General features: G+C 36.2%; 1 protein-coding gene across 5 annotated transcripts in view; it reads right to left on the bottom strand.

The window, feature by feature from the left end:
- MLLT10 (MLLT10 histone lysine methyltransferase DOT1L cofactor) overlaps positions 1-17293 on the bottom strand; it is a 129681-nt gene that overhangs the window by 12812 nt on the left and 99576 nt on the right. For all 5 annotated transcript variants that reach the window (XM_035545225.2, XM_050708653.1, XM_035545227.2 and 2 more), the window contains 3 exons: positions 6633-6750; positions 5222-5294; positions 806-960 (listed from right to left, as the gene is read on the bottom strand). In XM_035545225.2, coding sequence (XP_035401118.1) covers positions 806-960; positions 5222-5294; positions 6633-6750 — 346 coding nt within the window. The remainder of the gene's footprint in view (positions 1-805; positions 961-5221; positions 5295-6632; positions 6751-17293) is intronic.

Genomic DNA, 17293 nt, shown 5'->3' on the forward strand with positions numbered 1-17293 from the left:
TGAATTTCCTGACAATTAGCATTTTTGTCAGGATACCATTCATAAAAACACCAACTAGATACCACTTTACACTACCAAAAAGAATAACACGTTCAGTAAAATATAACACAAAAACCAAGCTGGTATTAATTTTCTTTTAAATGCGTTCAATCATTTCCTCAGACACTGCTATTTTCTGGAACACAGAGATGTAAGTGATCTACTCATCAGTTCCACATTTAGCGTATTCGTTCTTGGACTATTTCATCCTATTAAATGTAACTTGAAAAAATGATTTGCTTACTTTGAGAATTTCATGGTAAACACAGAACATAATAAAGATACGAAAGCCTAGTAGGATACTTGCCTGACATTTATAAATATATATATTTTGAAACAGCAACGGAAGTAGGCAGTTTAGATTTTTAAAATGAAAAAGTCACTGTACCAATAAAGCAAACTGAGCAACTGGGTTTTACTCGTCCACAGTTTGCAAAAGTTGTGCAAGTTTGCAGTAGTGGATCTAAGAGTCCAGAATTTAAGCGTCCAGAATTTGTTTTCAAGCTCTGCAGTCAACCAGCTGGATCTACAAGTCACTTCCTCTTGCATGACACAATTTCCTCATCCATAAAAATTTAGATAGAAAACTCTTGTAATCTACTGAAGCCAACTGCCACACTAAGAACTAGGTTGCAATCCAACACTACGTTTATAATTCTTTTCACAACAGAAAATAAGTCTTTAAAAATTCTTGGACAACAACTGAGCGGCAATTAAGAGCAACACAGGTAACAAAACAGTACCAGAACATAACGCAAGTACTTACTGTCACTAGGGGTGCCTTGTTCTAGTAAAAACTGTTGTCCTTCACTCCATTGCCTCTCCAGAAGCTGTTCTATGCTGGCTGCTACTGGGGGCAAGTTTTCCCCACAGTTGTTCCCTGATTGATCATAGCGAATCTGCAAGCTGCTTACAGGGGATCTGTTGAAAATACGGCAATTTATTGTTTAAAAGAAAATGATGGAAGGAAATGTATTAGCAAAAGCCTGTTGTTTTCTTACCTTGTATCAGCCCTTAGCACCTACATACCTTACACCTCAAAGACTAAGCTAATTCATCAAAATCAAGAAGAACTCCTGGCCCTCACTACTAAGGCTTTGGCTTAAATAATAATGATAATATTTCACAGCATTAGAATTTATATCAGGAAAACACAGCTTCTTGCATACGGACTAGCACAGAATAGCACGTCCACATAGAAAGGTCATACAGATTCACTGCCTAACTTGTTCTAAAAAGAATCAAGTAAAAACAGATTTTTGAAGGACTACAGGAAAATATTATTTCACAAGGAACACGATGGAAGTCGAAGTTGTCCTCTGCTTGTCCTGTGCACACTTCAAGTACATTTTTTCTTTTTTTGCTCACAATCACACATAGTTTAAAGAATAATCCCTTTGCAACATGCCTTTTCTTGTTCAGGAGAAAATCCAATATTGAGCATACAGCCACTAAAAGATAACCTCAAGTCCTACAAGAAGGCTTCTTTTTCATTGGGTAGAGCAAAATCTAACCTGTGAGCAAAACCAGACACTCAGTGTATTTCTGTCTCTGAATGCTGTCCTCCTGTATGCATAGCCCATTCCTCATACAGGACCAACACCAAGGCCCACTAAAAGTTGGCTGGGTTTTCTTATTTGGTTGTTTTTAAATCAACTCAATTGAGCTGAAATTCAGGTTCTTATGTATCGGTTATTACTGTAGTAATAAATACTTGTGCCACCACAGGATCACAGCTGTACTGCTCAACACAGTGCAAACTTACCAACAAGACCACCACGGTCCCAGTACAGGCCAACATAGAACACTCAGGAAATCAGTGTGTTAATTATGATTAGTGTAATAAGCAGTGGTCACAGCACATTAGCTACCTAATGACTGTCAAGCATTGTGTAGGCACCAGAGCAAAGTGATTTTTATGAGTAAAGGTTTTAAGTAGGTGACTTAAGAGTTCTGTAGGTATTTGTAAATATTCCTCTTTTGCATACAGGATGAAAAGAGGAGTAACACTTGTTAAAAGAAGTCTGATGAATGGGTAACCAAGGTGGTGCTTTTTGACAAGAGACGACAATTCTACAGCATTTAACAGGTCAGCACAGTCATGAAAAACACAGCCTTAAAACTAGTTGTTTATATGATGACATGCTGAAGTGATAAGAATGAAAGTTTATGCAGAAACATTCTGAACAGATGTACTACACTCTGCACAAACAACAGATTTAAATTAAACAAACAAGCAAAAAGCATACACACACACAAGCAACTTCTCTGCGTGCACTTTACAGGCACGTAACACTACCCTGACAGATTATTCCTTGTGAATCAAAAATCAACAACCAAAGTCTTATTGGGCTTAGGACAGTTTCCTGTCGACTTCATAAAAGCATAAAATAAAGCAACACACAACTATATAACCTCACAACCCTTCCCTGGGAGCTTCTAGAGAGGGAGAAGAAAAAAACAACTAGACTTCTCCATCTCAACATTAGTCAATCCATCCTCTTCCAGCTGATACTCTACTTCGCCCCTTATATATGATACAGTTTCTGCACACTAGGTTTGAATCCTTATTCCACACATATTTGATCTTCTTTTCCAATCATATTATAAGTGTGCTGTATGCGAAGCTTTGATGCAGTCACTGAGATGGCAATCCCTTCTCTGTTCCACGTTTCATACCTTGCTTACTTTCACAACTGTTTTTTGTTTGTGGTATAGCTATTCATACTCTTACAGTATTAATTGTAAGTAATATCACAAGTGACCTGCATTTAGATATAGGCATATATACACGTAACAACGCAGGTATTACAAAACATTCTTAAATTTAAGGCAAAGTGTTGGGTGAAAAGAGTTTAATTGCTACCTTGGGAAAAGCAGCAATTCCTTTACAAAATAGAAACAGCTCACATATCCCCTGTATATTTATATTTAACATGTATTTCATATCCTCTAAATAACAATTTTAACCATGAGAGCTTAAATATCAAACTGATTACACAGGGGTACAAAGTTATAGCAATATGAATTTGAAATGACCACACAGCTCATGAGTCACACGAATCTTCTCAGAAGAGAGCAATGAGCTGTCATCAACAGCAAACACTTCTTTCCTCAAATGTTTTTATTTTGAACAGCTATTTTAAAATCACTGTTCTTTTGGAGAAGTGTTATTTATGAATCTCATAAGCTTCAAAGGGAAGAATCAGAACTTGCAGGAAAAATACTTATAATACATAGTGCAGGTAACATAGCAAAGTTTTCAGATAGCAGATTTTTGAAGTTAGCTTTTTATTCACCATAAACCGTATTTTAACTAAGCAAAGTTAATTATTTATTTAACTCAGGACAGTGAGGAATTACCTAAACAATTTAGAAGCGACTGCATGCTGTGTGCAACAGCAACAGATCAGTAGGCACTGGATATGTTAAATAGCTACAAACACACTGCAGACCAGCAGTAAAATTTGCTGGCTAGTGAACTTACACAGGTATGGGTTTTTTTTTTTTTTTTTTCATGCTAGATATTTCAGGCTGAATTTTTCATCTTTCAATTTCAGAAATACAGTAGCGATTCCCCCCCCCCCTCCAAATTTAAGGTAGATCTGGATGGAATTCTGCTCTGAGATGGCTTTTGAATCATATAGTTCTCCTTTACGATGCTAATGAAAATCAGCTGAAATCTAATTATATTATAAATACTGGACTACACATACCCTGAGCATACACCCAATAAAAACGTTTTAAATGAGTTAAAAACATATTTAAGAAGTTTAGCTTTTTAAATATTCTGTCTAAAGCCAGCCCGAATAACAACTCTGGCCACCTCGGATCATACGACACCCAGGCCTCTGCAAAACAACTGAGCAAGCACTAAAACTTCTAATTACCACAACACATGTGCGTATGAGGACTACTTAATGATTACATAATATCAAGGGTCTGGAATTTCCTAATTGTCAAGCATTTCCCTGTGCAAAAATCTCTAACTTCTATAAATATATACAGGCATGTTTCTTATTTATGTAAGTAATTATATGGTACTTTTATTTAATAATATAAATACACATTTTTATACAAAGAACAGTCTAACCTCATTTGTAAATTCTCTATTGTTTTAGAAGTAACATGCATTTGAAACCTTAAAAGCCAGTTCATGAATAAGTAACACCACTTAAGTATTATAATGAATATTCTCACCCAATTCAACAAGAAGTCTTTTGATTAATTAAGGAATATAACACAAGATCAACAAGACATGTACACTAAATTACCTAATTTGAGATATTCGTGATCAATTACTACAATAAACACAGGGTGTAACAATAAAACTCACTGTCACAATGCTGTATCTGTGTAACTACATCTTTTTTAGCCATACTAAAATTATTTAAGATAAAATTCCTACGCTTAGTCCCTCGGTTAAAAAAAAAATCTAATATCAATACATAAGCTAAATCAACATAAGATCCAAAATGGAAAATGCAGCCCTTTAAAAACAAAGAGATGTACTTTATATAAAGTTTTTATATATATATATATATATATATATATATATATATAAATGGAAAACATTACTGAAGTATTTAATACACAATTTTGAAATTTTAACAGTAAATATTTTAAATCAAAGTAATTTCATAGAATTCCAGCACCAGAACTGTCATATCAACCTCCTGCAGTAGAGATGAATTGCAGGAGAACAAAAAGTGCTGTTTTTTCCCCTGCTAAGAACCACTGCATATTTGAAGTGTTGAGGGAAATTTGTTTCAAAATGTTTACTAATAGTTAATTTCTCAGACAGTCTTTTAACTGTGATCTTTGTAGTCTTCAAGCCTATGGGTTTTTGGACTTTTGCAAATTTGAATATAACATTAATTACAGTAACAAATCTGAGGAGGTAATTGTATTGTGACGAGGTAGTATGTGTGGATTAAATGATAAATCCCTTTAAAGCAAGTCTCCGTTTCGTAAGGCCTTCATTTGTAAACGTGATTTCAGCAATACAAAAGTAAATTTCAGACCATTTTCAGCTATCTGGACACGTTAGGTTTTTTGATATATATATATTTATACATAAAGGCTTTTAAAACACTTACGTATTGCTAGTAAAAAGACAGTGAAGTTTCCAAATCTTAAAACATTTCCTCTGCCTGCACTCCCCAATGTAAATAACGCTTACCGTGGTGAGAGACTTCCTCTGGGCGAACCTCCTCTGCCAACGAGGCTTCGGCTATTATCTCCAAGATCTTGATCTGCAGTGTAAATATTTCACAGCTGATAAATCGCCTCTTCTTCGATAAGAGTTTTAAAGCTGATGTAGATATTTTTAAAATATCTTAAATCTTAACTTCTCTCCGCAGTTAGTAGTGAAGAACGAATCCATAACTAGTTTAAGATTGCTGAACTGTAGCATGTAAGGTGTTGTCCTTACACATTTCTGAGGCTGTACCAGGCCATGGATTATGTTCCCTCCTTTCATTCCTTTCAGTTTTACAGCACAGAAGCGTGGTTTGCATTTGCAGTACCCTCCCCTCAGCCACTTTTAATTTCTACGGTGAAAGTAATGAATCACAGCTGTGGACAGCTAATCTGTATGCTTATCACAGCAAATCCTGATGCTCTGTATTTTTTTTTTTTTTTAACACTTTGCATCCCAAAACAACTCATAAAATATGTAACGTATTAAACTTACCACCAACAACATCTAACAAGCACGTGTTATTCTGCAAATTTACGGAAAACTTTATGAAAGTGTGTAATTCACAAATTCCTATTTATAAGCAGAAGTATAGGAAAGTCCCTTGCTAAAAAGGTAGTAAAACAAACAAAAAAGGCCTCATTAAATATACAAAAACGTTTTGCTTGGAAGGACTCAAAAGGGTTATTTTCCCTATGGCCTCTCAATAAAATAACCCTATCTGCCCCCTTCAAGGTTGCCCTCCCCCTATTCTGAGTCAAGTGACCCCCGACCTCTCGGAGGGCAAAGACATGACTGATCCATTCTTGGTAAACTGCTAAACTCATTCCCTTCCCCCAAACAGGCATGACTACTACGACATGTCAACAAATCCGAACGGATGGAATGAAACAAAGCAAATCCAGTGGCTCATTAAAACTGGAGAGGAGACCGAATGTTACCAAATGTCAATCGGTAAATATTCACAAGATTACTGAATGCTACAGAAGTTCGCTAACGGATCTCTTTCACCCCAAGTTGTATGTAACGCAATTTCATGAATTATGCAAATAAAGGTTTAAACTATTCACGACAAAACCCAGAGCTGTGTTACTCTCATTGCAAAGAGCTAAGAACTGAACACATCGATCACAGAAGTCACAGGAGACATTGTTGCATTCCTGCCTGCTGATGGCTCTGCTTAAACATTTACATTTCAGACAGTAAAAAAAAAAAAAGAAATAGAAAAAGAAAAAAAGCAGTTCTACACAATCAATAATTTACTTCCAACGCGTAACTTTATACAGACATTTAATAACCAAACGCTGGGCAGAGTTCGAAAATAAACAATCTTTTTAAAAATACTTAAGTCCACAAACTATCGCCGTTTTTCCAGCACCACCAGGAAGCTTACCTGCTTGGCTGTTTTCAGTCTGAGCTATAAGTGTTGCCATGGCTGAATTGGGATTCAGCCTATTGCCATACATGTGGGATGGAGGCAGACTGAGAGAAGATCCAGGTAGCGTGTTTGCCTGCAAGAAACCAATTAAAGCTTGAATCCCTTTTTGATAATGGGGAGGAATACTGAATATATTTTCAAGAAGTCTTCCTAATGCAAAATAATTTTTATTTTTAAGTTGACCTAAAAAAAATGGAATGTATTCAACAGAAAAAATTTTCCATATGTGAGTACGGAAATAGAATTGCAGTATATTCAAAACACATCTAGTATTAAAGTACAGCCTTTGGTAGATATGTTAATTTTAAAATCTTCTAATAAATGTTTATTGTAGCAAATATTAAAAATACCTAAATTGCATTTTAAAACAACCACCACGGAACAGGGTGGGCAGACCCCCTTGCAATCCCCAAGTATGCAGTCAGTGCTAGGACTTAGTGGCATGGCGACCATGTGGTTATCCTACTAATTATTTAATCTTATTAAACCATTTACAAAATAAGGGCAGGTAGACAACAGATGTCTCACAAATGCTCGGGTTCCTTACATCACAAGCCGGCTGTGGAGGTCAAAAGGTCCAACTTTCAGCTCTATAGTTTAACTACACCAAGCCATATTTCCTTTGCTCTGCTCCGTCATTAGTAAAACCTGCACACTATTTTGTTACTTCCTATTTTGATAGACTTCGGAAGCCTGGTGTTTTTTTGTTGTGTTTTGTTTTTATTTTCAAGAACGCAAACAGCCATTACAAGTATGTTTTCTATACAATAGGGGGCTCAACGAATCCCAGCTTTGCCCTGACCCCATATAAGGGACTGTATTTTTGGCCGCGGGCCAGCTCTACTTACTGAAGAGCTCCCAAAGTTTGTGTTCATTCATGTTGCTAACCACAATTCTGAAGGTCTCTGCTGGGACTTGTGCCAAACAAGCGAAAATGAACCCTTAAACAGATGAAGCTAAGGAGGCTGGCCAAAATCTTGCATAATCCAACGCAATAAAAATACCTTCCTCCTTGGCCGCTTATGCTTTTTCCCCTTTCGAAGAAAAGATTTGTGTCAAACGCTGAGTTTCAGAGACAAGCAAATCAAAGAAAAAAAAAAAAAGGCAGCGCTGCTTATTAAAAAGGCATTTTCCTACCTGACAAAAGAACTTATTTCAGAACAAACAAAAGATTGCAATATTCGGGGGGGGGGGGGGGGGGGGAATCACATTTACACAACCTGCGTGATTGTAAGTTTTAGAACGAATCTTTAAGAGCAAGTAAACAACCTTTACAAAGGAAACTTTTTTTGAGAAATGGAAAAAAAAAAAGAAGGTGAACAGTAAGGAACTCAATTTGTGGGACATTTTGACATGTCTAACTGCACACAAGAGACGAGGGAAACATACTGGTTATTACAGCAAAATATTACAGAGTATAAACTATGTCTCTGGAAAGAATCACACACTACCATTAAGTTCTGGCTTTCAGCCAACATATTAAACTTGATGAATGGACTTTTATGAATTCACACAACTGTTTTCAATGATGCTTTATTTACTATATACTGGTGAGAAATTGCGCTTGATACTTGCATTCTTCTACTGTCACGAAGTTCAGAAAAGCCACAAGTAATTACTTACAATGATGAGGCTTTTTTCACTTCTCATTTTAAAGGTATGTGCAAGATTGCTAGACACAGAACTGCAGTTTCACTTCAAATCTGGCTCTTATTTCTTTTTTACAGAACTGCATGTCTCCAGTAGAATTAATCTGAGTTATTTTTAACTCTTAAAATAACACAGGCATTTCCACCTACCTGGACACAACAGCTTCCAGTAATACAATACATATTAGTACTGTGACACTTACTGATGCAGAAGGCAAGAGTGCATAACTCCTGCTGTTTTCTTCAACATAAGCATATAGAGCGATTTCAAATCAACTATTACTGCTCATTAGTAAATTTCCATTGTTTTCCTCTCAAAAAAAAAAACAAAACGAGCCCCACTTCCTTCACTAAAATCTTACAGAACAGTACATTAAAATACAGCCATTATTTGCTTCCATATCTAAGAGACAAGGCTAGCAAATTAAAAATCTACACACTCTTAATATAAATAAACAGGTTGTGATTACAAATTCTAGTACAGCTTGCTAGTTTTTACACTACAAGCATAATGTTATTTGTGTCTAGTTTTAGAGTATTTCTATAAAAGATTTTTCTTAAGTCTAGTAACTTCACTGCTCACATGTTACACAGAAGCTGCAGTATTTTTACTCTCATTCTGTGTAATTCACTGTAAGGTTGCTTCCAACTGTACAACAGCAACTATATATACTAATTTATAATGGCAGGGCAGCTATAATCAGCAAGGAGAACAGACGTTTATTTGACTGAAACATGCCCAAATAGCTTTAAGAACTTTCTAAAAAGTATCTAAGTATCTTGAAAGGAGTCGCTGAAGTCTGTCGAGTAACTATCACATCACAAAACAGAAGACATCAAAGGAATTAAACAATGTTTGCCAAGTGGGCTGATATAACAGATCAAAAGACTTAGCATGATTTAAACAATATCTAAGAACTTGATCTTTTTCACAAGTGGTGGTTCACCCTAAACTTAACCCCTGTTTATACTTTAAAATAATAGCCAAGGTGTCCCACAACAAGCTGGAAGTACAGAAGTTGTGGTGACATCACAGATCCCGCGCAGCCCTCCAAGCAAAAAGTCGCATTAGTAAAATTGTTCGAGTAAGCTGGAGGTAAATAAAAAATGGAAATACTTTTTTAAATGGCAATGTAAAATGACAAGAATAACGATTTGCGAAGCTTTATTAGGTATGTGACAACTTCATCTGACAGGAGAGTAGAGGAGGTGGAGGAGTACTACATTATTTAAAGGTGAAATAGGAGCTTCATGTTTCACTCACAGTTGAAACAAGCTGTAGCAAGCATTTATTAAAAATGCGCAATCATCCTGTCAATACATATTAAGGTCACAGGACTGAAACATGCTCTAAAATCCAGAACTTTTAAAGGCATAGTAGTCTTTGTTTCAACCGAGTCCATTTAAACAGTCAACACAACGCACGATCAAAACGTACGAACTAATAAAGAGACTGCTAAGTAGGTATTTTGAAAAGGCTGCAAATTTTCTCAAAAAGATTTTTGCAGAAGGATTTAAGCCCATCAAGAGGTATATAATACACTGCTTTCATTTATGGCATGTTCAATAAATCAGTAAAGCAATAAGCAGCAGAGCAGCACAGAAAGAAGATACGTTGTAATTCACAGAGTGCCCGACTGCAATAGGAACAAATGCCCAATATTTGATGGATGCTTAAAAACACTTCCTGTACTGCAGGAAGGAGAGGGTATTCCTCTAATCAAAGGACTGCATTTGCAAGTTAACCAGATTTAACTAGTAAATACAAATATCCCGTGGAATATTTAAAATACTTTTGTATTTCTCTAATGTTTACATGACTTCCAACTTGCATTTTAGTATATAACACTGTGAATATAAAGTTTCATGTTAGCATTTGGAACTGGACATTTTAATTTTCCAGGGAACACAATTTTTTCATGTAAAAAGTTAAATATTTTTTAAGCCAAAAAAAAGGGGGGAGGGGGGGAATGCAACAATGCTTAGCTGTATGCAATTGCATCAGGTCTCAAAAACTGGAGAACCTTGGAGCACACCAATTCCCCTGTTCCTTTCAAGTTCTATGCTCTGAAATATTTTCTGATAACAGGCCTCATTTCTGTCTCAGCTCCACACCAGTAAGGTTTTAATACTCAGCATGTGATGAGAGATGAAACCAAGTGTGAACAACTTTCAGGTCCCACGAGTAGGCTGACTGTTGAAGCTGTCAGGTTCAATTGCATCATTCCACATTATTCAATGCCCCAAACTGCACCCTAATTGTTAGGGGCTTAACATATTCAAAACCATTGTTTAGCCTAATGCTGAAATGCCTACAGTTGAGTTTCCATAAAGAAAGGGGAGGGATTTAATTGTAGTTAAACCATTACCGAGCTCTCCTCCTTTCATGATAGGACAACGAGGATGGCCTCAACAACCAATTCCGAGACAGCTTCTTAATCAGCTTCTATCCACTCAACATACCTTTTCCCTTCCACTTTAAAAATAGTCATTGCTAAACTGTAGCTTTGCATTATATTACGATGAGTCTTTCAAATTAGTGACATCACTTAATTACCTACTCCAGCCAATACATATCTGACAAGAATAACTTAAAAGGATATATTTTTTTTTGTATTTCTCATTTATAATAAAAACATATCATTGCTCTTGCATTGACTATGCACTTTTGATTACCAGATTAATACGCTTGCGGTCATAACATTTACTAATCATACTACTATTTTGTTTGTTTGTTTTAAACCATGGCATGATGCTGTGATAGAAAGCTCAGAACGACCCACAATTCCTATTAACACAAACTGAGATCAAGAGCACTAGATATCACCAAAACCAAGCAAATTTCTGCAAACTATAATGAAAACTACTTCTGAAAAGACTATAAAAAAAACCAATGCAGTCGAAATTTCAAGCTAAACATTTTAGGGTTGTTCTGCTACGCTTTGGGAAGATGTTTCTAGTGTAATTCCATGCAACTGATTAGCTTCATGAAAGATGGAAGGAAATTCAAGGTCTTGACCAAATATTAAGGTCAACAGGCTTTTTCTATAAGTCACCTTGGACTAAAGTATTTTGGTCAACGGCAAGCAACATTTATCTGAAAAATAATAGCAAAATTAAAACCTACACTAAAATAAAAAAGAACTTAGATATTGAAACACATTCATGCTATATACATGATGCTAAATAAAAATTGATAATATACATACATACAAATCAGCTGCTTTTCTTGAGAAGTGGCAAGAGCTTGCCTATCAAGTGATAGCTGCAAAAGCAACTTGGCCTTTTGTGTCTCCTAGCTTAATTTGGACAAACAAAGAAAGGTGATTTTATCCCTAGAATTTTTTAAGCCAATCACACTGTGTGGAGCATGTAGAAGTTGGCTTTTCTTGGGTATCCAAGGCAATGGAAGAATGTGTTATCAAGTCCTTTTACTCTATCAGTACCTTTGGTACCTTCTTTAATTTCATTTAAGAGATGTGTAGGGTTCTCCTCCACATCATTACTTGCCTTCTCTGATTTCTATTAACTCTTCATATGGGCTGGCAATACACACCTCCCTAAGGGTTGTCAGACTGCAGTTAACTGCAAGAATAGACCGAAATTTCTAGGAGCCCCAAGAGAGAGTTCTGCTAAATCAACTGCTGCATTTCTACTCTTGAATCAACTCACCACAAATATGGAAAATGCTTAGAAATCTTATCTAGACCTTGCTTCCATTGGAAAAAAAAATACCTAAGGATTTCTGCTTTGCTTTGTTTTTTTTAAATATACCAAGAAATACAGATGGAACTGAGGACAACAAAGAAAATCCTGAATACAACACTATTTCCAGATTTCTTCTGAAAACCATCATATGACTTTTCAAAACAAATAGCACAACAGAATAATTTTAAAATGCAGCATGATAAATACCAGTGATTTATTTCACCTGAACCAATGCCTTCCTTTATACCTTTTGAATTTTTCTATGTTTCCTTATTTATTGGTTGAACATAATTAACTTTCAAGCAAACTAGCATACCGACTTCTGGATGAAAACAGCCTACAGCACTGCTGATGACTGAAAGCAGGAACTGCACACAACTTTTTATGGCTAATCTCACCTCATTTGCCATCACACATACATCAACAATATGAATCAACCCCAAACATTTACTATGACGTGTTACTCATTCTTTCCCCAAAAGGAATACTAGGCTTGAAAAGATAACCCATCCCATACTGCCACCACTACCATCAAGGACATTAAAGGCCTTAAAGTTTGGTGGGCTTCTGTTTCGTTTTTAACGGGTGCAATAAAGGTGCAATTTTCTGAAATTAATTGGACTGTATACAAAAAAAATTTCACTAACTGACTAAAATAAAAGAATTAACAGAAAAGCTTACGATGCTGGAAAAATTAAAAGGAAAACAAAAAATGTTTTTGTGATATCTTTGAATAAAAAGCAACTTTTCAATCAAAAAGCATTCAACTACAAACATATAAATGACTATAATTAAAATCTGTTAGGAAAACCGTATATGTGACTTGTAAATCATCCTATGGAAACATTATTCACATCATTATTACTTTTTATGTTACTAGCACAAATAAATACTTGCAACTTTTAACTGTGATGAAGACTCTTGCTTATGAACAAGCAAATAATCAAATACTGTCTTTGAAAATCAATTGTTTTGATTAAATGTACAAATAAATCCTTCAATTAAATGAAATCATCTAACCTTCAAACAAGAGCACTCAAATTTTTGCCAAGAAAGGCATGAATGAATGCAACTGGGAAACTCAGTGGGATTTGAAAGGCAAAATGAAAAATTAATGGCACACCTACAGAAACTAATTTATACCTCTGCCCACTGTACAACAAGGGCACATCAAATCATTAAAAACCACATGGGTAGAAGGCCTCTCTTCCAATAATGGGAAAAAGCTATAACCTCAATGGTAGAACCACTTTACTGGTCTCTTTCACGTTAACTAAAAGCTGGATACTCTGTAAAATTTTAGGCCATTGTAAATAAATTATTTAAGAATTAGACATTAAAAAAGTAGGCCTGTACGAAAATTTACTAAAAAGCTACCTCACTAAAAATGAAACTTTTTTTTCACCCTCTTCCCTTCCCCTCCCCCCTTTTATTTCAAAGGAAGGCTTTACAAAGATAAAACTCTGGGATCCCTCCCCCTCCCACACAAACTAAATGCTAACAGAGCTACCATTTCAACACAAATCCCCTTTACCTCAAGTTTGTTCCTCCATCCTTTCCATCCACCTGTCTCCACAGCACTTAACCTGGATGTGCTCTACACAGACAACGGAAGCAACATTCTGCCCACAAGCCTGTTTTCCTTAAGAACACCAACCTGTGCGTCAGGAATCCCAATTTCACTTTCATATTGACTAGCAGAGAGAACGACTTGTATGGAAACTGACCCACATACCCACAAGGTAATCTGTTTTCTTCACAAGTATCCCAAAGAAATCCAGGTTAGTGAGATACACTCATAATATGGTAAGTAATGAATCTGAGAGAAAAGTAACTACCTTCAAGATTGTCTATATTTTCAAAATTAGTAATAATAAATCAGCTCTTGATTCACACATCTTGACATTGCAAATTGCTAAATAAAGCTCAACAGTCTTTGCAGTTTAAGTGATGAAATGAACACCTATAGCAGCAGAATTGCTGCTGTGTAAAAACGTTTGCAAGATACTCAACATTTTACACAAGGCCTGTAAGGACGCAGCCTCAGCAATGAACTTTGCAGCCTGTAACAAAGGATATATACTACATAAACTTGCAATCCATTTCAAGTCAAAACTAAACAACTGGTCTCATCTAATATTTTTTATAATCATCATTCTTTCCATTGCATGCAGACTAGAAAATTTCACATTTTTCACATTCACCACCATTACTATTGTCTCAGGCAGCTAAATTGAAGTAGTGCTACACTCAGTTCAACGAAGAGGTCAATGTGCCTCAGTTGCCTGGAGACTGATGGTTGCTACAGCAGCACCAGATAAGCCAAGCTAAATAAGCTTCAGCTCGAAGGCAGAAAACATTTATTGCTAGCCCGAAATGTTGATGCAGTTGTCTCAGCATGCAGCACTGCGCAAGATCCTGCAACTGCCTCTCAGGCTACCTGGGTATTGCATAAGTGTACGTGAAGGCAATCTCACTGAAGCAAGGGGAGAATATAAAAAGTAAGGATTTTAATTGGGCTAAATACTAGATTACTTGCAACTATGATCCCTTTGTTCTTCTAGTTGAGTCACATGTTCGAAGGAATTTTCCCTCTGGCTGTAAATTCTTCCTCCTTGCTACTCTCCTCCACCCCCACCCCAAAAATCCCCAGTCAGATTGAATGAAAAGAAAATTAGATTTTTACCCATTTTGCCTAGAAGTAACAAAGAATTAAAACAGCTTTTAAGTGACCAACTGAACTGAGATGACAAAATCTCTACTAGCATCCTTCTTTTTACATTTTTGATTCTGTGAGTCTCTTAAATTTAAGTGGCTGTGACACAAACATGGTTTAGTGGTTTGGGAAGGAAAATCACTGTTTTGCATTGAAAACTTACACCACAATACCAAACCCCTTTCTGTCTGCAGCACTGAGGGATGCGTTTAGGACACTTCCTAAACCTACCAGCATTGGCAGCTTCCTGTGGTAGAGCCCCAAGGATGAGCAGCATACTTTTTTAAGAATGATTTCTTTTTGTTCTGGATGCGCTGCTGCTTCTTTTCCCTTTTTCCTTAAGTTTAAAGATAAAGAGAACGGAGTAATCTCCACATCCAAACACTCCGTGATACATGGTGATATTTTACCTTTGACCCCACGGCTAGGAGCCTCTTCTGAGAGATCTTATCACCAAGAGGTGTTTTGATAGTCACATAAAATATGTTAAGTGGTTTTCATGTACCCACCATGTCTATTTATTAGAGAATTACAGTATCATTTTAAGGATATGATTTCCTTTTTCTGGAAGCATGCTGCTTAAACCACGCAGTATCATAATTACGAGATGATTTATTATTCTATTTTTAATCACCACTCATATTAAATTTAAAGCAAATCATCTTTAGAAAGAATTTAAAAAAACAGAAACCACAACAAAGTGCTTATCTGCAAGAAAGATCATATATTTGTTTTACTATCAAAGAAAGGAAAAGCCTGGTATGACCTGATGTCACGATCACCACAGGTAACGTATTTTGGAAAAAAAATAAGAAAAAATAACATTATCATAAGCACTATCAATGCTTTATATAAATGACTGATTCCTAAGGGTTAAGAGATTTCATTATAAGGCACCCACCCAAATAACTGTTATACAATATAAAGGACCCATCCAAGTCGCTAGGCTTTGCTGTATAGATTTCTGCTCTTTAACTGCACTCTGGACATCATGACAGCTATTCAAGCATTCAGCATCTATTATTTCTGTATTAGGAAACAGAGTTCAGAAATTGACCTGAAGAAATATAAAAACAACATAAGGGTCTTCCCAAGTTATGGGAATCATCTTTGATCGCATAGCTAAATTTACCATAATTAGGATAAATTCTTCTGCACAGCAAGAAAGGGTTATTCTATTTAAATAGGTCTGTTGAGATAATTTTAACACCTCTAGTTTTAAGTCTTAAGATGTTCTGACCCAAAGCTGTCCACACAAGCATTACACTAAATTCTTAACTTCAGCCATTCCGCATGGTTGTGATGTGTACCTTTGGGACTGAAGCAGGATGCCCACTTAAGCAACCAACCAAGTGCAGGTTACTTGAAGTCTGAGATTATCACGTCTGTCATGTCACAGCATCCTACAACTGAGGACAGTTTGTCCTTTTTCATGTTTTTATTCTACCCCCTGAAGAAAAGCTCATTAAAGCACTGACAGCTAACAGACCTACCATTTTCTAGAGCACCCACGGAAAGGATGGCCCAGAAACTTCATTTAAATGGACTTACGCTGTTACCTGCCCAGTTCTAGCACACATCAGATGCTTACCCTGAAACTTTCCTCCCTTCCTCACATTTACTTCAAGCTGAACATTAAAAAAAATAAGCAGGAAAGAACAGGAAAGAGGGTATGTTTCTCTGAAGAAGACTAGGAAACTGAAGCGGATGGAGGAGTATCTTCATTGGCCATACTGAATTTGAGAATATGACATCCATAATTTGTTGTTACAACTGAAAACCCAGTGGCAGTATCAATCAGGCAGGTGCGTTATGCTGTCCTACAAAAATGTCAAATCTGCCTTCTGAAGACTTGCCCAATAAAAGTGCCTTTTCAGTAAGGACTACTCGTTGAAGCTGTATTTCTATGTAATCACAATTTCAGCTACAGAGAACATTCCACCCCTGTTTTGGAAGGCATCAATAGCATTGCTCTCGAAGTCGCTCCTAACCTCTGTTGGCTGGCACAAGAATTAAGAACAGCATTCCTTTTTACCAGTATTTTCAATTTTTTTTTTGAAAATAAAAAGGAGGAGGAGGTTGCCTTGAGAATATGCCACACGATGAGCAGACTTGAACTGTGACAGAATAAAAAACACTAAAATAGGAAATACAAAAACAGTGTAAACTAATGGTGTAGAGAAAGAGCAGGGGGTTACACAGATCCAAAACTAGGGACTAGAGTAATTCAGAAAGTGAGAAAATAAAAACCGCAGGACAGCAGCATCTGAAACATCAGTTGCCATACATTCAGCATCTGAAAAGATCTTAGAATTCCTGAGCTTTCACATTCCTCTATTGTTAACAAATAACTCCAAACCTATTGAAAAAATTAAGCCCTATCTCTCTCTAAAGGCTGGATCACACAAAGGAGGATAACCACCACTATATGAATGCTAAAGAAAAGCCTGCTGTTTTCCTACTGCTCCTAAGGGGAGCAAAGCCAAACGGACTTCAGGGATAATGGAAGTGATTAAAGCAAACTTATTTCACTTAGAATTGCA

This window comes from Cygnus atratus, chromosome 2, assembly GCF_013377495.2.
Source record: "Cygnus atratus isolate AKBS03 ecotype Queensland, Australia chromosome 2, CAtr_DNAZoo_HiC_assembly, whole genome shotgun sequence".
NCBI classification, from domain to species: Eukaryota; Metazoa; Chordata; class Aves; order Anseriformes; family Anatidae; genus Cygnus; species Cygnus atratus.